Raw genomic sequence first — 20649 nt, 5'->3', positions numbered from 1 at the left:
ATATACGAAAAATATATATATTTATTTTCTGGTACACATATTAACATTCATACTAATATTTGTATCATGATATTGCTTTATTTTCTTTGGTTACCTGTGTCACGTCTTGGGAAAAGAAATGTTACGAAGTCATCGCAAAGTTTCATTATGCCTACAAGATCACAGTTCCAAGCAGAATTTCAGTCTTTGTGATTCCACAGTGTAAATTATGGACTAAAGAGGAGTCCATAATTTTAAAATCTTATCTACACTTTGAATCGGTACTTGAATTAATTCTTACTTTATTTTCTATGACTTTTTTTATAAAGTAACGCTGAGTATTCTTCACACCTCTTCTTCTACCTCCGCCTCTGACTCTTCTTTTTCTTCTTCTTCTTCTTCTGACTGTAGTCCTTTTTCAAATGCTCGGCCTAACTTTGCCAGGACCTGTTTCTTGCGAAACCGCATGCTGCAGAGAAATCATTTTATGTGTACGATAAAAATCTTGTACCTCTTTGAAATAAAATTACAAAGAAGCGTTTATTTATACAATTATACATATTTCAGATCGTTAAGTATAAAGCATGGTTTTTATCAGTAATTCGAGAAAGAGTTAAAAAATTTAACTAGTAAATAGAGGTAAGATTATGATAATAGAAAGAGTAATTTTTACATTCGACAAAAATCGTATTTTGTCATAGAAGGGATATAATTATTCTAAAACATTAAATTATTCTAAAAGTCCTAATTTCCTCAAAGACATTTTTTCAAAAACTTTGTGCAAGTTGTTTAAAACAAAATTGAGTCTTTATTTTTCTCTCACTTTTATTCTATATTCTTGACTTATCTTTTCATATGAAATCATCATTACTTTTGTAATCTTGTATCACTTATCGACGTATTGCATGCACGTATTCTATAAGTTAAGAAGTTATTTACCGTTTTGGATCTTTCAGGACAGATTCGCTCAATGCTGATGTCGAAGACGCTGTTGACGACTTGGCTGGACCACAGCTGGTGTTTGTCAAATTGGATTTAACAAATATTCTACTCTCCGACTGTATTGTGCGAATGTTACCAACAATACTGTCTGCTATGCTGGCATCGTAAAGTTGTAGGCTGGTATCTCCCTCCTCATCATACAAAGCGCGCTTCTTCTCCTCGTAGACCTTGCTTAGCTTGCTGATAGTCGATAGCAGTTTCTCTGGTGCTGCTAACTCCTTGATTTCCGGCATCAAATTAACGTCTAGCTTAGGCTGTTCTTGTTTTTGATAAAAGTGCCTCTCGATACCATACTGTAAACAAAAAACCTTATAATAATCTCTCATTAAGAACACATTTTTTAGTAAATATAAAAAATAATATAGCTAATAATATTCTAGGAGTACTTTGTAATGTAATAGACTTAAAAACATTTAAAAAATATTAAAAATATATAATAATTTTAAGATAAACATAACACAAGTAGAGATAATATAATATATACCTCTCTGTCGCTAATGCAATGAAGAAATACACGATCGACAATCAGTTTGCATAAAATGTAGTTAGCGTCAAGATATTCCTCCTCTTTTATTTGACTGTGCAGCTCCATCAAGCACTTCCAGTCTGACATGGTCATTCTGATCTTCGGTTGTTTTACTGGCATTTTGTAATATACTCCATATGTAAGGTACAGAGCCCCAATACGTTCCTTTAAACTAGATGCATTCACCAGAAACTGCTTTGTTACGCAAAGAGCTTCTTCACAGAATACTGTTAGAGTGGCTTCACAAGGAAGATAACTGCAAGTTTTCAATCTTTATTAACAGATTTCCTTTGACAAATTTAAATCTTAATTAAAAAGAAGCGATTCGGAAAAAATGTATTAACATTTAGGAGTAAAATGCCTTTTTTAATAAAGGAGCAAAATACATACGCAAAAACCAAGCCAAACTGCATTTCTTTCCAGATCTCACAGAAGTTCTGGAAGTGAGTATTGTAAGACAGCTCAAAGCGTGTTATCAGTGTCTGACAATCGGTGCGAAAAGCCTCCATCAGGCACTTCTCTGTTAATAGAAGACAATCATTAAACAGTATAATATAATCACCACTTACAAATTTTGCAGTTCATAAAAAGAGATTCTTACTGCTTTACATCAATTGTACGTGTCTTATGTTATCCATACATATTTACATATATGTATTTATATCTATTTGTTATTCTTAAAATCGGTAGGAAAAGTGACTGTGTGTATCATATAATTTATCACACTTAATATACAAATTACTTACGTTGCGAATCGTTATACTGCATGATTCTGTATGCACTGTTCTGCAGAAGATCGAAAAGTTAAACTAGAAAGAAAATCATAAGCTATTTAGCTAGCGGACGTTTATACATCGGAAATATAAGGTAGAATTTGTGGTTTGAATCTTTCTCGTATCTCAGATCTGATATATATTGGGCCAATTCCTTTTAGTGACACAAGTCGACACAAACATCGTTCTATCCTTCTTGGCATTCAATGAATAACAAAGACAGAACGACACTTGTGTCGACTTGTGTCACTAAAAGGAATTGGCTTATTATGTTCAAATGACACTTCTTTGTTGTACCCCATTTATAAAATTCTCATTTTGGTAAATGCATAATTTGACCCGTATTACTTAAAAATATGCTCAATCGATGTATATATGCGTAAAAACAAAGATTTTAAAAGTAAAAATGGTCGCTTGATAATATAAAAAAAGTTATAAGTCGTTAAAAGTGACGCTTATGAAGGTTAAGAAATCTGTTATACCGACGAAATACTGGAACTGGATGCCAGTGGATGTATCAGCAGAGAGTAAAGAGAAACAGGAGGGAGCATTTAGGGCCGGTCTACAATGGCTGCGTTCGCTTTGGGCTTGGGCGCTTTCGTGCCGAAAGCGTCAGCATATCTTTATTGCTCATTACATGTTGAAAAAAGATGGAGTGATGCTTTCAGGACAAAAGTGTCCAAAGCGAACGCAGCCTGGGTGTCGTAACTGTCGTAAGTTGTGAGTCGTAAGAAATTTGACTAATCATCAGTCGAATTCATTTGGTACGCGTACCAAATGGTCGGTGTAAACTAGGCCATTAATCGACCGATTATGCCCGATCTACAATAGCTGGTAGTAAGCTGTAGTAAGCTTCAAGATGTAAGAAATTGACCAATCACAGTCGATTATTCTCCTCACATTCGCCTGTAATTGGTCAATTTCTTACATCTTGAGGCTTACTACAGCTATTGTAGATCGGGCATTAATGTTTATGCACGTAACAAAGTTTTAGTCATAATCGTAAGGCCGTAAGAAAATAGACCAATCACACTCGATTATTCTTCGAGCTCAAGGAGAATAATCGACTGTGATTGGTCTATTTTCTTACGGTCTTACGATTATGACTAAAACTTTGTTACGTGCAATGGCCTTAACTTTAATCTCGGTTTAACTTACTTTTTATCTTTTCTAATAATCGTTTCTACCAATGCATCATCAGATTAACTTTGATCTTGGTTTAACTTATTTTTTATCTTTCTCTAATTTTAAGAACTAGAAAAAGATGAAAAGTAAGTTAAACCGCGATTAAAATTAATCTACATTGGTAGGAATGGACATAAAGGGCCACTTCGACCAAACTCTGATTAACTTAATCGTTGATTAGTCCATTGGAAATGACCAATCGCATTTGTCAGTCTGCTTAATGAGCTGCGATTGGTTATTTCTAATGGACTAATCAACGATTAAGCCTTGTGCTTGTGTCGACGATACTAGAAATCGCTCCGAGATCTCGGACCGAGAAAAAATTAACCAATCGCATTGGTCAATTGCCGAATTATTTAAATATGATTGAGAAAAAATTGACCAATCATATTTAAATAATTCGGCAATTGACCAATGCGATTGGTTAATTCTTTCTCCGTCCGAGATCTCGGAGTGATTTCTAGCATCGTGAACATAGGGCCGATATCACAACAACAGTCTCCGATTAACGTGATCCTCCGATTAAACTCACTCTTCGTCTCTTTCTAGGGGGACAATGGCCGCGTTCAGCAGACACAACTGTTGAGTTCGTCTTATCAACACTCTGCGTTGATTGGTTGGTTCTAAAAGTAAGAGCCAATCACGTTCGACTGCTACTGAGCGGCTTGGTCTGCTGAACGCGGCCAATTAGAAAGACATGCAGAGTGAGTTTAATCGGAGGATCACGTTAATCGGAGACTGTGATATCGGCTTTAAGTTAATCGGAGTTTGGTCGAAGTGGCCCCCCCCCTCGAGATTAAAGTTAATCGGCATTGGTAGAAATGGACATAACCAATCGGAGATGATGAAACCAGCCCTTTGTTAATCTAGTGCATCTAGTGACTTTAGGCCGGTATTCATAGTCGGTTCTTATATTTAAGACCGTCTTAAATACAGGCCTAGTTTACACCGTTTACACCGATCACTTGATACGCGTATTAAATAGTAAATAACTAGTAAATTAGTTTGATTATTGGCTGATCAGCTCAAATATACTATTTGATATGCGTATCAAGAGATCGGTGTAAACTAGGTCACAATCTTAAGATGTCATGAACCAATCACAGAGCCGTATTAGCATCTTAAGACATTACTTAAGACGGTCTTGAAATAAGAACCGACTATGAATACCGGCCTTAGGCCCAGTTCAACAATGGCCAGTTAGCTTAACTAGTAGTTAACTCTCACTCTCCGTCTCTTTCTAACCTTTGAGGTTAGAAAGAGACAGAGAGTGAAAGTTAACTACTAGTTAAGCTAACTGGCCACTGTTGAACTAGGCCTTAGGGTTGGTTTATAATAGCCGTAACCGTTGATTTAAGCCGTAATCTTTAAGAAATTGACCAATCACAGTCGAATGTGAGAAGAACAATCGACTGTGATTGGTCAATTTCTTAAAGATTACGGCTTAAATCAACGGTTACGGCTATTATAAACCAACCCTTAAGCCTTGTGTACACGATACTAGAAATCGGTCCGAGTTTCGGTTTAAAGGTGGAAGCACATAAAATTGCAGAAGCCATGGGCAGAATGCAGAAGCCATATGCGCATGCGCTATGGTATTTGTAGAGCTCTACAGATACCATAGCGCATGCGCATATGGCTTCTGCATTCTGCTCATGGCTCCTGCAATTTTATGTGCTTCCACCTTAAGCCAATGAAGCTGCTGCTTTTCTGTAAGAGCTGCAAGTTGATTGGTTTAAACCGAAACTCGGACCGATTTCTAGTATCGTGTACACAAGGCTTTAGACACGCGCGGTTACATGCTCTCTCATTGGTCCGGTTTGCGGGCCAATAGTCGCACGGCGCAAGCGGCAGCGCGCAACATCGTCGCAGTCGTCGCACCACGGGCACGCTCAATAAACGGCGCTAGTGTCTGTCAAGTGTCACAGCCGTTCTCGTCGGCCGACAGTGTTGTGAGACTCGAATCGGTGATTTAATTAGGAATAACGTACTTCTTTTTTTTAGTAAAATTGTGAAACTTTAAGCAATAATGACTGACAAGAAAGGTAACTATACGACGTAATCGCGCATTACCACTTAGCTGCGTGTGATATACGTTGACGGAGGATGGGAAATGTACACGTACCCACACAGGCATACGTACAGACGCGCGTTCACACATACACACACACACGTACACGATGCATACGACACGTACACACGTACGCGCGCCCGCGCGCGCACACATATATACATACACACGTATGTATGCGCTCTCGTTGAGATAAGCCGTACCTCACCACTTGTCACTTGGCGCGACGACCGGTCGTTGCCTCAGGCGACGTCGTCGACGCGACTCCTGGTGCGGACGGCCTACGACGCGTCATGGCGTCGGCTTGCCCATCGCGCGTTGGGCTCCGGGCGCCGGCACGGACCGCTCGAATTACCCCTGGCCCGGGTTGACAGGACAAATCAATACCGCGCATCGCGCTGGGAATACAAAATGGCCTCCGGAGAGCTGTTCATTCTCTTTCTTGCCAGAGAGAGGGAGAGAGAGGGAGAAAAAAAAAATGAAAGGATGACAGAGAAACCTCTCGGTGTTTACGCCCCGAATTTTTCTTCGCGAATTCTCCTCGGATCTTTTTCGCGAATCTTCGCGATTTTTATGATCGCGTCTCCTTTAGCCAACACCGAAAGATCTACAAATTCTATAATTTTCATGTTTTCAAGTTTCTGAAATCTCGTATGTGTACGCGTGTTCTTGACCTCTCTCGCGTTCACGAAATTTTTCGATTCTTGCTACACCCGCGTTTTCCTCGAATATTCTCGAGCTACTTGGATTCTCAGATTTGTAAATCTTCGTGTATGAATTCGCTTTTCGTGGACGACTGATCCCTTTGCATTGATCTAAAAAATTCTTGGAATCCCAGTTATTTGCTATCATTAATTCTCATATTTTTAGACATTTGTTTTAAATATTCCGCTTTTGTCTCTTACGTTTTGTTTCTAAATTCTTGGACTCTTTGCCTTTTTAATTCCAATTATTTTTAAGATGTTTCAATTTTTGATGATAAAACACTATTAAAATGAGACTATAAGTTCTTAGAGCCACAGATTATCGAATTGCTTATTGAAGTTTTTAACTCTTCTTTCTTTAGTTGATACATATTTGATAATACGAACACCTGATTTACACACAAATACACCACATATACATACATATATAAATACATTCATACCCAGGTAGAACAGAAAGTCACAATCAAGTCAAAATAATGGCAAAATGACTAGAAATCGTCATTTTGCTGTCATTTTGATTATTGTGACTTTCTGTTATACCTGGAATATATACTATATATTTGTATATGTAGTACAGACTCGTAAGGCCTGTTCTATTTAGCTGAACCTCTTGCACGGTTCATCTTTTTTCCTTTTCTCTCCAACGTGAAAAGAAAAAGGGAAAAGATGAGCCGTGCAGGAAGTTCAGTTAGAAAGAACAGGCCTATACAGTACAGACTATATGTGTAACAATGAGACTGTCAAGCTCCAGTCAAGCTGTTACATGTACGTGGTACATTTTTTTGCAGAAACATATGCATGCAAACCACATACATTAAAAATCAAAACATGAGTTTTCAGTTGGATTATACAACAAAGATTCCAAGGATACAAGTCACATACTTTTCGGCTCGCGGCTCACATCTTTGACAAATTGGTGCTCCGGAAGTCATCCCCTTGTATTACTCAGTTGTATTCTTACAGATGTAGGGGGCCTGGTTACGGAAAGCGAGAATGCGCAAACGCCGTGTATATGAGGTGTATAATTTTAAAGGACCCCGTAGAGCTTAAGAGTCAAGAGTCATTTGCCAAATAGTTCCGTTGTCGCTAACGATGATCGAACAGACCCTGGTGTCGAGGGAGGTGATCGTGTGTTCACGTTGAGCGTCCGTTCGTTTTTTGCTCAAGCCGTTCCAGACGTTCCGGATGCGCTTTCGTTCCCTCCCGCACGACGGGACGCGAGATCTGAGACACCCCTGGAATAGCTTCGGCAAAGAGACTCACTTACTTTCTCATGTAAGCGCCGTAAGAACGGTAATACCTCGACCGACGGTGCGAGACGTATTTCATTACCGAGTCTGGTCTGTCCCCCCAAAAAGCAGGCGCTGCGCTCCTACGTAGAGCGCAGTATCGTAAGGATAATACGTAAAAAAAAAAAAAAGAGCTTAGCCTGTAAGTGGAGAGCTGACACGCGCTCTCCTTTACCATAATGCTAAATTATTGGTAATTGTGATGTGAAGATAACGTTTATATACTGCTGCGAGTCTGCTACCGTTTATACCTTATGGCGGTCTGTAGCAGCTGAGCGGAGGGATAGTGCCTACAGTTTGGCTGTCAATATGTTTGCAGCGGACCATTACAAAGACGATTTGATCCCAGTCAGTAGGTGGAGCTCCGGAGACCGGCGCAGCCTAAGCCACGTATCTAACCTCACCTTACTCTATATATTACCTTAACTCACTACGTGTTTATATACCAACATATATTACGTATACACACACATAAATATATATATATATATATTATATATAAATATGTATACCACCTTGATTATGTTGAGGCTAACGTAAGGACGTTGATTGCTTCTAGCTGTCGTTCATCGTGCACTCCATTGCCTTGTAGCAAGGATAAGACTTGTAAGGACCAAGTGATGCTGCGACATCTCGTTCCACAAGTATCTGTGGAGAAGCTATTCTAGTCTCCGTATCAAGAAAGAGAGAGAGAGAGAGAAGGATAGAGAGATCGCATTTTTTAAATATAACAGACAGCAGGATCTTGTAATGTAAAGCCATTGGTATCAAAAAGGTCCAACCGTTACGTTTTCAGACCCTCGAAAATTCTTATCGTAAAATCTAGTAGTCCTACCTCTCTTCTTATTGTTAGAATATCTTTGGAAACGGTCGCTAGCCTTCCGTCAGCCTCAGCATACATAAAGATATAGAATGCACCAGGCGTCTTCCGATTTAATACAGAAAATGCCCCACGCTCGAATCGCGGATTACGCGACTTCCGATGCGGCCACGTTTACGTCCTGTAGTTCGCCTCGAAAGCCTCGAGGGGTGAACTCGCGAATTTTTCGAATTTTCCGGAGTTTTTTAACACGATACAATCACTGTCTTTTCATTCTTCTACTCCGACAATCGCGACGACAAGCGGACAAAGTGTAATTTTTTTTTCGCGAGAGAACGCGCTAAAAATTTGACGAACAATAGCGCGTTATTGAGATTTTAGAATCTATCTCTCCACTTTCGTGGCCGCGGACGTCACGTGACGCGTTCGCGCCGTTTCGATCGGGCGCTTTTGGAAATCGGAGGCGCGGGTCGCTATATATCCAAATCAATATGGCCGTAAGATATTGATATGGGTGTACCAATATTTCGTACTGGAATTTCGTGATACTGGCTGACTGCTTTATTCTTTTAACTCTTACTTCTTTTTTTCCTACATTATTATTCTACGCCCGACGTGTCCCCGCGCGTGCGCACATTCGCTATCCATTTTTATGTAATCTTTTCGATATTGCGACAATGTTTATCAGCAATATTATTGCATTAAATAGAATCCTGTTGCGATACGATCTTCATCGGATAGAATCAAGTTGAAAGAAAGAATTCTTCCTTTTTTTTCTATAAATCTTTAAATTATCGATCAGTAAACTTTTCGTCGTGCGTCAAGTCTAATTGTTATTAAGGGGTTACAAGATCCTGACAGGAATAAAAATTAGAAAGATTTGGAGAGTCGTAAAAGGTAAATTAATAGGAGTATGAATTTTTTGTTATGTATGTCTTTTAAGTATACATTTGACAATATTATTGATTTAGAGAAAACCAATATGTCGCAAAATGTGGCGGTTGTAAAAAATCAAATTTAATCTTTTCGCTGAAAAATTGGAGCTTGTAAAAGAAAAGTAAATAGAAAGTGATTTTAAAATTTGCGAAAAATTTGAACCGATATAGAGATAATTATAAACATTTGTGTCAAATATTAAGTTAATCGAATAAACTGTTCTGAAGTTATCGTGGTTACAGTTAAAAAAAAAATTATATTCCAAGATAACAAAAAGTTCATACTCCTATTTATAACTTTTGGCAACTCCCTAAATTTGTCCTAATTTTTACTGTCCTCAAAGCCTTGTAACTCCTCAATTACACCAAAAAGTTATTAATTTATTTAAATTGAATTCTTCCGAAATAATAATAAAATAAGTGCAGCAGATTGCGCACGCGCGCGTGCACGGCGGGCCTTGCGGGTGTACACGAATGCTGTATCTAAGCTCGGCGTATACTTTTGACGATACTTTTATCCTTTTAGGAAACTTGCTAGCTCACTTTTAACAAATAGTGCATGCGTTGCTTTTGAACCACCGCACCACAAATTTCCCGAGGTGTCGTAAATGCGCTAAACAAAGTGCTAAATGAGGAGTACGAAAATTCGAAAGCTCGGAAGAAAACGCGAGGTCGGTCGACCGCGTGGAAATTCGTGGCGGCGGCTGCATGAACGTAGACACGTGATATAGACGTCCAGATATAGATATATTTATATATATATCTTGACTTTCTTCTTCGACGATTTATAATAGCGTAACCTTAGATTAATTCTTCGGTAGCTTGAGCGTAGACTTTTTTTGACTTTGAACGTTGTAGCGAGAGAGAGAGAGAGAGAAGCGGTGAATCACGAAACGTAATCTCACGCCCACCGTCGCGCTGCAAGCTTGCGGTCCACGCGTAGCTGACTTCGCAGGGGACAAAGAGAAAAAGAGAGAGAGAGAGAGAGGGGGGGGGAGAGAGAGAAAGAAAGAGAGGGGGAGAAAGACAGAGATAAGAGGCAGCTGTGCGGCGCGGGGAAAAATCAAAGTGAAATTGCGTTCCACCCTTTAGCATCCCTCAGCAGGCCTCCGTGCAAGTATAAGCTTCGATCTTTCTACGAGTTTGACCTCGTATTCGCTCGCATGCTAAAAAAAAAGAACGTTTTTCTCTTCGACGGCGGGAAAGGCCCGATCGCCCGCGATCCTCAGGGGCGGCAGGGGTGGGGGCGGGAGGGCGAGGAAAAGAAAAAAGGTGAATCGAGAGAGGGGTGGGGCGATCGTGTCGCCCGCCGTCGTTGTTTCTATAATCGTGCATGTTTCTTTTCCTTTCGATATGCTGTTTTAATCGGTTCTCACGATTTCGCTTTTGGACATTGTTACCTCATCCACGTTCGATCCTTCCCCGGGATCCCCGGGGCGCCTCGGATCGGCGAGGGCGGCGATCCCGGGGGGGATCGGGCGGGCTGGTGTCATCATTTTTGAATTGTACTTGTTGTGTGATCACCGTAGTTCCGTAGATATCTCGCTGTCGCTGGGAAGACTCGCTCGTGTTCCGGACGGTGAAAATTCCCTCTTATTTTTTTTTCACATCCGTCGCGAAAAATCGTTGTATTACTTTGCGTTACAACGTTCGCAACTTGTTTGTTTTTCTTTCCTCGCGTACCGTATTTTTTTTCCAAATTGGTTTTCCTGTTTTGATCGCGGCGAGGTCTCCCGGCGACGACGCGATCGCTGCATGCGCATGATCGACCGGATTTGTAATCGTGTACACTGTTAATAGTGAGCTTAAGCGAAATAGCATTCGTTGATACGCTGATCGATTATCGGACGAGAGCGTTCTCGACGAGAGTCCAAGGAGTTTTCGGAAGCGAATGGACGGAAATTTTGGAAAACGCGAAGGTTTACCTCTTATTGTCGGTTCCTCGCATCTGTTTCCCGCGTAGCTCTAAAGAAATATTCTCTCACCCTTGTGTCTTCGACTAATTTTTGAATAGAGATTTTTTTAAAGAAAGAGACATATCTTTCTCTTTCGCTCTGTCATATGTCGTTGGAGTTACAGATGCTTGGTATCGCGGATTTTTAAGCTTTCACTTGGCGGGTTGGTTTCGCAGAATTCGCACGTCCACGTTTTCCCAGCGCGTTCTCCTGTCACGCTTCCGACGACTCCACTCGTCTCGAGGACACGTCTTGTTGTCCACGGAAGCACTTCGACGAATCGCCGTCCGGCAAAAAAAGAAAATGTTCTTTGCCGGTCGTTCAATGTGGGCCAGCCGAGAGATAATTGAAAAAGAATAAGAAAGGAAAGAAAAATGAGAAAGAGTAGAGTATCTGGCCCTGAATAGTGTCGAACTGCTCATTGGGACCAATCGAAGGAGGTGAAAGAGAAAGAGAGTGTGCGTGCGTGTGGCAGAGAGAAAGCAAAGAGCGACAGACACTTCTACCATTAAGCCGTACTAGCATTAATATTACAATCGGTTGTGACTGATTCGATGATTGTTTGCACCGTGACACATAGACACTTAAATTGTTATTTCTCAGAGGTTGCACGAATGCGCGGATGGACTAGCATCTAGAACACGCGCGGAGATTTCTAAACGAATTGTCGCCTTGTGCAGGGTGGCCCGTCTCAAAATTTTCATCCAGGTCGGTGGAATGCAGTGCAAAAAACTAAAGATTAACGCGACGATCATATTTTTCGATCCAATAATTCTCATCTTAATTCAATTTAATTTAATAAACGTGCTAGTACTCATCCAGGAATTATCAGAAATTGCGATCTACGATCCTTCAGTTCTCATTGCCTGTGGATTTATTTCTCTGAAGCTTTGAATTCTTGGATATTTCTGGATCTTGGAATTTTCTCTTTGGTCCTTCCTAAATTCTTCCATTTTCAAATTTTACTCGTCACTTTTCTGTTTCATATAATTCTAATTGATTTTTCTGGATTTTCATATTCCCACCGTTCTTCAGAATTTGGCTGAAGCTAATACTGGTGTCTGTAAGTACACACCGCAAGTAAAATATCGCGTTTGCACCACCTGTCAAATTCTCAAACGTGATCGCGGCAGAGATATCGCACCGTGCGAAAAGCCGCGTTGGATCGCTCGTCTCCGCCAGTTCGATCAGCCTTTGATCATATCATAAACAATTTGGTATGGGCTGACATTTATGTTAGAGTACAACATGTCTATGCAGCACCAGCGCAATCGCGCGCACGACGTCCGGAGGACAGAAAAGCCTCCATTTTTTTCCCATTCGCTTCTTTAAAGAAACTTTCGGTGGCTTCGTAATTCGTAATTCAAAATTTTATTAAATATCCATTTGAAACGTTTTCGATGAATATCTTTCGAGAACGTTATTTCCGTCATTATTTGGTAAAATCCAAAGATGCTCAAGGAAACGAAATTAACGAAAAATTACAGAAGAAATAATTCCTTTGTGATTTAATGTAAATATGTATACGCAGTTTTCTGCAGATATTTTAAATATACATATATATATATTTTTTTTTCTCTCCCTAAGACGTCGCATCTGAACGTCGCACTGATGCGGAAGCGTTCAGAAGGATAATTGGCCTCCCGATGGCGGCGGTGCGTGGCGCATGGCGCGGTTTAGATAATTAAAAGGATTAGAGAAAGAAATGGGCGGCCGAACGTCTCGCGGCGTCGCGACGCGGCCGGTCGCCAACGTCACTTACTTACTATTACACACGATTCCGAGGAACTTTTAATCATGTTTAACCTTTATCTCTGGATATTTGCAGAAATTTGTGGTTTGCTGAGTCTTGTCACGACTTTTTGAATGTGTGGAGCCCGATATGCATACATAGTCCACCGCTATATATGCATATATAAATATTATATATATATACATAATCATCGTACCACTATACTCATTGTATAAATTACACATTCACCGCCCAAAGAAAAAAAAAAAGAAAAGAAAAAAAAAGAAGAGAAAGAAAGAGATAATAGAGACTCGTCTTCTCGGCTCGACTTGTGAAATCGCATCTCGTCATCGCCAGCGATGACGGACGGCGATGACACGATGATAATGATGATGTTAAGACGGACTGCCGTTCTTATATCGCGAGTCCTTCGATTACTTGGGCTTGTTTTAACATCACTTTTTGGAGCAACCGTTATCCTTCTTACCTCCTGGCTTTATTTTAGCTCTGTTTTTTGTCGTTTTTCTGTTTTTTGAACACGGCCGAGCCTCGGGATCTATCGATTTGCAATTTAGATTGATCTTTAACCCGTTACCATCCAAAAGCTATACATTCTTCAGATATTGCTGCAAATAAATCCGATGTGAACGGTAAAGGTACAGTTTAAAAGTAGATTGGAATATAACGGGTTAATCTCAGCCATTGATGAAATGAAGTGAATGGATGGATTGTTGATGTTTTGGATAATTGCAGGACGTGGATGCAAACACGTGGATGCTAAAGAGCAAAGACATCAATGGGAATCCAAGTCCCAACCTTGTAGCTTTCAAGTTTGCGAGTTTCAAGTTCTTCTTGTATACTTTTGTATACTTAAAAGATAATACAAGAGTTTCTAAGTTACTTCAGATAATCAAGATTAAAGCTTTCGAGCGTCTCAAGCAATAAAACTTTTAGCAATGAAAATTTAAATTGTGTAAACTTACGAATATCATTTCAAATTCTATATATACGAGTGTCAAGCGCTCTAAAGCGAAGATATATCAATGGCATCTACATATCCTTACCTTCGTATGGATTTAAAGAGCGTCTGTTTGTTGCAAGAATCCAAGATGTTAATAATTTATCTTGAAGATTGCATATACTTGAGTGGGTGTTTGTGTTGACGCCCTACTTGCGCGGATCCCTCAGGCTCGACCTCTTAGACGAATGTATTTGGCTTCTACCTTGATTGCGTAACGCTATTTGCTTTGAGATCGGTTTCGTATTAAATCTTAGTTCTAGAAGTAAAGGTTGCTCAATGACGAATCATTGTTCGAGAATAACCGCCTGAATTTTCTGCGAGTGTATAGAGATTTAAACTTTGAGTAACGAAAATTCAGAAACTCTCTCACAGAACATTCAAATTTGTTAAAATTTTGACGAATTTTTTCTATTCTGGGAGATTTATTTATCGAATTATTCTCGAGTGCGATTCGTTTTAACTCCTTGATCGTGGATCCATTTGTATGGACGATCTGTTAGCGATCTCGATGGATCCTCGAGTGGGTATGGTCCAAGGTGATCAACCTCTCGAAAAGAAAAAGACATCTCAAAATGCACTTAATGAAATGCAGTTAAAAAACTGAAATTATTCTAATCAGATCTCGGTTGATGAAGACCCTGGTTTTTTTTTCTACCAATTTCTTTAATTTTATTTATATCAATAAATATCTGTAAAAGCATGTTACACACTGCCGACCAAAAGTTCGAGACCATTAATTGAAAGTGTGTACTGAAGTGAAATCAAATTTATGCATTATAATTTAACATATATTATTTTATTCATTGTTTTATAATAAAATGATAAAAAATGTTTGAAAGTCCTAAAAAAATATTTTTTTACAAGATGGAAAGAGTATTAGACATTTTTTTTTTTTTCAAAGTAGCTATCCTTACATTTAATTACTCTTTTACTGATCTAGATAATATAGCTACAAGTTTACTAATTTTTTCTGATGAAAGATTCTTTCATCTTCTAAAACGGTCCACAGTTCAGTTTTGGAAAAAAGGCTTTATGACCGCAGTCATAAGTCCATTTTCTTGAAATTTAATAATGTTATCACAATTTACTTTCAAATTAAGAAAAAATATTGAGTGGGGCATAAATCGGACTTTTAACTAGGATGTCACTGAGATATTTTTAAATTTTGTATGCTCTCTTATTTGTGGTCTCTTTTAGCCGACAGTATATCGATTGTATTATAAATGCATTAAATCCCTCTCGTTTTTCATTTATAAAACCGGGTCACGCTATTTTTTTTCCCTTTTAACATTCTCTTATAGATTTTTACTTGTATTTATATAAAAAAAAATTTACAAGAATTTTTCACGTATGGAAACAAATTTCTAAGTAATTGGATGCCAAAATAATTGGAGCGTCAGTGTTGTGGATAATTTCAAAGTAAACGCAGAGCGACCGAGTCGATGAGCCCTTCGGGATGAGAGGAGTGGTTGGTCACCTTGTAAATGTTTTTTTTTTTTTTATAAAGAAGCCCGTCTGCGCCCCGGCAGTTTACCTACGCCGGGCAGAATGAAGCTCAAGGAAGGCCCGGGCGCGACAGGCGGGCGTGATATCTTCGATTATTTCTTTTCACCATTATTTAGTGACTAACATTGTTTGAGCTTTGAATAGTATCTTGATCAAAACGGTGTATGTCATGTGTAAGATATACTTGGGTGTGGGAGTACCACTCTGGGGATCGGTAGCGCGTTTGGACGATCTAGCCCTCCAATGTAGCGGGATATAATCCTCGGACATGCTCCTTGAAAAATTATCTCGACGCTATTTACTCTGAAAGAAGTATTTCAAATTAACGACATCGAAGTGGTTGTACTGAAATGTATTTGTACTAATAACTTGAACTGTGAAAGTCGTGTCCAAATAATCGTCTGGCAATCAGTTTTCTGAATCGAAACGATTCTCAAAACCACCGACTCTTTTAAATTATTTTTTAAATTATTTGCTGGTTATCACAAATAATATCGCCTAGTCGAACTTATATTTATATCTTGACGTCTAAAAGCTAAATTGTTAAACTGATTTCGGCCTTTAGCGATTTGTCCTGAACGTGAATAGCTGAAAGTTCAATATTCGCTAATATCGCTTCAAGCAGATAGCTGAAAAGGCTGAAGATCAAGCAAAATTCTATCGAATCTGTTTGGACCGCTTAAAATTTAGTCGAATCTGTTTGGACCGCTTCGAGTCGCTTCGAATCAAGTCGCATGATTTCGAGATGCCGATGGTGAGAATCGGATGCTGAGAATACCAGTCCAGGAGAATACCGCAACGGAGGGGAGGATCCAATCGCGCCACCGATCTCGACGACGCGCTCTACGCGTGCTCGACGCGGACGGGGTTTACGATCTGCCAAGATCACGCGCGGATTCCAATTCTTCGGTGCCGCGTCGGGACGCGGACGGGGTGCGCCGGCACTCGTCCTTTCTGGCAGTGTGGTACCACGTACCATGTTGGCTTAGATCGAACACACACTCACACACGCCATTCGCGACCTGCGAAATTCAGGTGGAGCTGCATTACGCATTGCCTTATGTTACAGCGTATCCGGTGGCACCGCATCCACCGACTGGCTTTGTCCCCGCGCCGACGCAGCCCCCGACCTACGGTGGTAAGACAAAACCTTTGCACTTCTCTTTCTTAAGCGTTAAATCCCCGCGAGGAATGCGGAGAATGCGAGAACCGTTCGCCGCGCCGCGCCGGCGAGTATCTATTGTATAGATTCCTTGCCGATTGTGTTCGAACGTCCCGTTTCATGTCATCTGCGAAAGATGAGGTACTTCCGGGAAGCGAGTACTGGCGAAGTATCGAGGTGATCGCGAATGAAGGAAGTGTTTTTGAAATAAGCTTTTACATGCCTCTTTCCCGCTTGCTTTTGCGAAGTAATTGCCTAAATAGAACATAAAGCTCATAATGACATCATGATGACGTTATCATGACTTTATTCATCTTAAAAGTTATCTGGATATGTCTAGAGCCAATGACGTCATCATGATGTCATGAGTTTTATCACTTAAAAGTTATCTGGATATGTCCAGATTCAACGTCATCATGATGTCATTGAGTTTTATGTTCTATCTGGGCGGCTTCTTAAATCGAAGGATCTTTCGCATTGCCAACTCGTCTTTCTCTTGAACGAAAAAAATAAATTGTCAAAATGAGAGGCTCTTGAACGAAGCCAGAGAGTGGAATTTGCGAGAGGTGAATAGATAAAGTCAGAAACTTGTGGGAAACGAGGGTCGGAATTGATAATTACCTCGATTTCTCTCATTCATCTTGGATTCACGTCACGCGAATTCTAACTTATCTCAATGGAGCAACATTTTGCATTCTGCGCGTGAATGCTATTACAAGTGGGGTCGAACGGAGTGCTAAGAATAGGGATTTGATTTGGTCTCGATGAATTAATGAAAGAGAGGTTCGATTGTATCAGGGGGGTGTCCTCTCCTTCTCTTTTAATACCTATTCCAAATGCATTACGCTTTATGCTATTGAACGATTCTGATAACGTTCGTCGACAGTTGCAGGCGCCGCCCCTTATGGAGTATTTCCCAATCAGCCTCAATTGTACGCGACGCAAGGCCCGCCGCCGCCGACGTACGATCAGACCCTTACGCATCCTATGGTGAGTCACTCGCACGTATTCTTTCGAAATTACCTCGAAAAAAGAGGTACACCAAACGTATAAATTTCATCAATGAATACCGATTCTTGTTTAGATGTACCAACCAATGTATGCAGGGCAAGGATACCCTTTGCAATATTATCCACCGGGATATCCCTTGCAATATTATCCGCCGTTAGCTGCAACAACGGCGTATTATCCCACTATGCAACCCGCCCCTGTAAGACCTACCATTATGGTACCTGTAAGTATCGATATTGTATTTCTCTAAAAAATTGTTTGTAGCGAGACTTGAAGAATGTAATCGCGCAAGCTCAAATTTTTTTCGAAGTCTTTCGAATTTAAGCTTGCGCGACGGCATTCTTCGGAAGAATCATTCCGTTATTAGCGCATCTAGTAGCATGAAGTCTTAAACGATGACTATATTACCACTGCAACTATAATTACCCTAGTAAGCAACTGATAACAGATTAACAGCAGATTTGCTTAGATATTGTAACAGACATAACCTGCCGATATGACAGCAGATTGCTTAACAGTAGAATATATCATTTAAATGATTCGATTTCTGATCGAATTTGCTGCCAATCTGCCGGCATGCCGCAGACAGTTTGCTTACTCGAATGTTTATCATACTACCAGTAAAAATAACACACCGTCACATTATGCAGCATCTATATTCCGATATTTACATTTTTTATCTCTGTGGAGATAATAAAAAAAACCTGGATGAATCTGTGAACTGTTCTTCCGAACTAAAAAATATATTGGAGCTTGTCTCCAAAATCTTTCCCAATATGCTAATTATTAATATTTATAATGTTTGTTTCGCAGAATGGCTTCGACGGTACCCGGTTCGACGGTATCTCGCAGCAGGTGTTGCCACCGCCGCCACCCGGGGTGGCCGCGAACGCTGCGCAGCTGGCCGCGATGGCCGGCCACAGTGTGGCCCTCTCGCAAAAGAAGGGCTCGTTCCTGGGAGGAGGAACGGAGGGCGGTTATACCTTTTGGTAAACCACCAAAACCACCTTTCGTAACACACAACACGCAGAAAACATACACTCCACACGTACACGCCACATTAACTATCGGAAGCGCCGTGTTGTTGAGACGACGAGATCATTGTAGGTAAATTTCCGTTAGAGCTCTGCTTTTCTCACCTCTGCCGGTGGCAGCTTCATCGATATCTTCTAGTATACCGTGTGCGCGGAATGATCACACAACATATACATACGCACCACACATGCAATACATATACGAGATATACACACGTCACACATACGACACACATATACACATATACATATACAAAATATACATTTTAACATGATACTGAGGCAGCAACCGTGAGAGTTCCCACGCGATTCACATACGGCGATATTTGCGATCGATAGAAGCGATCCAATGATCTCAAGGACACCGCCGCCGTCTTGGTGATCGATCTGCGCAACTCATGTACTGTTGAACTGCAGAAAATCGTCCCGGCCGAGGAAGACTCGGGCACGACGACGCTCGTCGAATATCCTCGAAAGCTAATTCCTCGAAAGCTCATCGTTCTGTTGGGGAAGTCGGGAGACAGTGAGAGAGCGCTACGCGAATTTTCCGAAAGGATCCGCGAAGATCCGCGACAGCTCCGTGAAAGCCCGAGATCCGAGATACCGAGAATCCATGATTAATACTTGAGGGCTCGACGAAACGTCCATTATAGTATCGTGGATCTGGGAATTCTGAATTTCCGCGATCAAAATTTCTTAGAATTCGAAAGGCTCTGAAAACTAAAGTCATCACAATTTGCTGATTATTGGATTGAAGGGATTGAAGTAAACGTAGATCTCGCGTTTCATAAGTCTGAGTTTTTTCAAATCAAGGGACCCGAAGTTTCAAGGGATTGAGAATCTCAAAAGATCGCTACAAAATACTCTCCTTGGAAAAATTGACATTTCCAAGGATATACGAACTCGGAGACTCCAAATTGTCATGATAGAAGGCTCTAGAACGCTAAATATCTACAAACTCTAGTTGAAGGAAACGAAATAGCGACTTATCTATGATCTCGACTTTCCCAGGATTCAAGGTATCCAGGATCTAGCTTTAGTGGCTTCTATTAGTTAAGGTTACAGAACTTCGAGAATTTTAGTTGAATTTTTCTTAAATTTAATCACCGATCAAGCATTTCCGGATGAGATAAAATATTAACGATCATACATATGTAAGTTCGCCGAGAACCGATGTTTTCGGCGACTCGCGATTTCAGGGGGTCGACGAAGACCCGAAGGCTCGAGGCAGTCAATGTGCGTTTCCATGGAGAATAGTTATTGCGAGAATGTTATTTTACGAAAGACAAACTAGTTAGATCAACGGAAGGCGGACTGATGCTATTGACAAGAAACGACATTGTCGTTGCGCTCATCGAAGCAGAAAGAAGGAAAGGATCAAGGATAAAGAGAATAGAAGCCCAATGTCGACGATTGTAGAAATTCACGAGACATATTGCGTTGATATTTATATTTAAATTATTGTTATTTAAACGATTTATTTGCAGATCCTCCTTAGAGAAGACAGAATCATCGGTGCGACGTGTTTCAACGATTTATTTTATATCTCGAGAGAGTGAGAACAAGCAAAGGGAGTGAAAGAGAGAAAGAGAGAAAGTGGAATGAGTTTTATATCACGGAAAAGCGTGCAATAAGCGTAAATTTATTGTAACAATAAAAAAAAAAACGATATTAATTGAAACTGTGAACTTGTTATCACGTTGAATAAGTGATAAAAACAGAGAGTGCGAGAGAGTATATGTGCGTGTGAGTGAGTGAAGAAAAAAAAAGAATAAGTGAGAGAAAAAGTGAACGAGGGTAAACAATGAGTTGAGACAAAAATGTACCACTGCGCGATGATCAATTGTACCAGTTAATAAATGCTATGATCATGCAATTCGTTAATCAGAATTTGTTCTCTTTTGGCGAGCGACGGTTACTTTACGCGTATATAAGAGTACG

The 20649-nt window shown here is 40.2% G+C and overlaps 2 protein-coding genes across 9 annotated transcripts; one reads left to right on the top strand and one right to left on the bottom strand.

Annotated features, from left to right (window-relative positions):
- Nucleotides 1-3: 3 nt before the first annotated feature.
- On the bottom strand, nucleotides 4-5866 carry Pbp45 (proximal sequence element A Pbp45). Of its 7 annotated transcripts, none has more exons than XM_071708726.1 (6): nucleotides 5740-5866; nucleotides 2254-2316; nucleotides 1898-2027; nucleotides 1466-1763; nucleotides 919-1274; nucleotides 4-448 (listed from the first exon to the last, which is right to left on the bottom strand). In XM_071708726.1, the coding sequence occupies exons 2-6, from the start codon at nucleotides 2273-2275 to the stop codon at nucleotides 325-327; spliced, it is 930 nt and encodes a 309-aa protein (XP_071564827.1). In that variant the 5' UTR covers nucleotides 2276-2316; nucleotides 5740-5866; the 3' UTR covers nucleotides 4-324. The 7 variants fall into 7 exon arrangements, with proteins under 7 accessions (XP_071564827.1, XP_071564826.1, XP_071564825.1 ...); XM_071708725.1 differs by lacking the exon at nucleotides 5740-5866 and adding an exon at nucleotides 2763-2805; XM_071708724.1 differs by lacking the exon at nucleotides 5740-5866 and adding an exon at nucleotides 2578-2751.
- On the top strand, nucleotides 5350-20592 carry LOC139773914 (DAZ-associated protein 2). 2 transcript variants are annotated; one of them, XM_071708734.1, is made up of 5 exons: nucleotides 5350-5510; nucleotides 16571-16639; nucleotides 17550-17653; nucleotides 17748-17897; nucleotides 18488-20592. In XM_071708734.1, the coding sequence occupies exons 1-5, from the start codon at nucleotides 5495-5497 to the stop codon at nucleotides 18665-18667; spliced, it is 519 nt and encodes a 172-aa protein (XP_071564835.1). In that variant the 5' UTR covers nucleotides 5350-5494; the 3' UTR covers nucleotides 18668-20592. The 2 variants fall into 2 exon arrangements, with proteins under 2 accessions (XP_071564835.1, XP_071564836.1); XM_071708735.1 differs by lacking the exon at nucleotides 16571-16639 and having other exon boundaries at nucleotides 5363-5510.
- Nucleotides 20593-20649: the final 57 nt, after the last annotated feature.

The sequence above is a fragment of the Temnothorax nylanderi genome, unplaced genomic scaffold, assembly GCF_030848795.1.
Source record: "Temnothorax nylanderi isolate EJ_2023f unplaced genomic scaffold, tnyl_v1.0 TNYL_tig0071_pilon, whole genome shotgun sequence".
NCBI lineage: Eukaryota > Metazoa > Arthropoda > Insecta > Hymenoptera > Formicidae > Temnothorax > Temnothorax nylanderi.
Note: the sequence above shows the minus strand (reverse complement) of the source record. Positions and strands in the feature narration are given on the sequence as shown.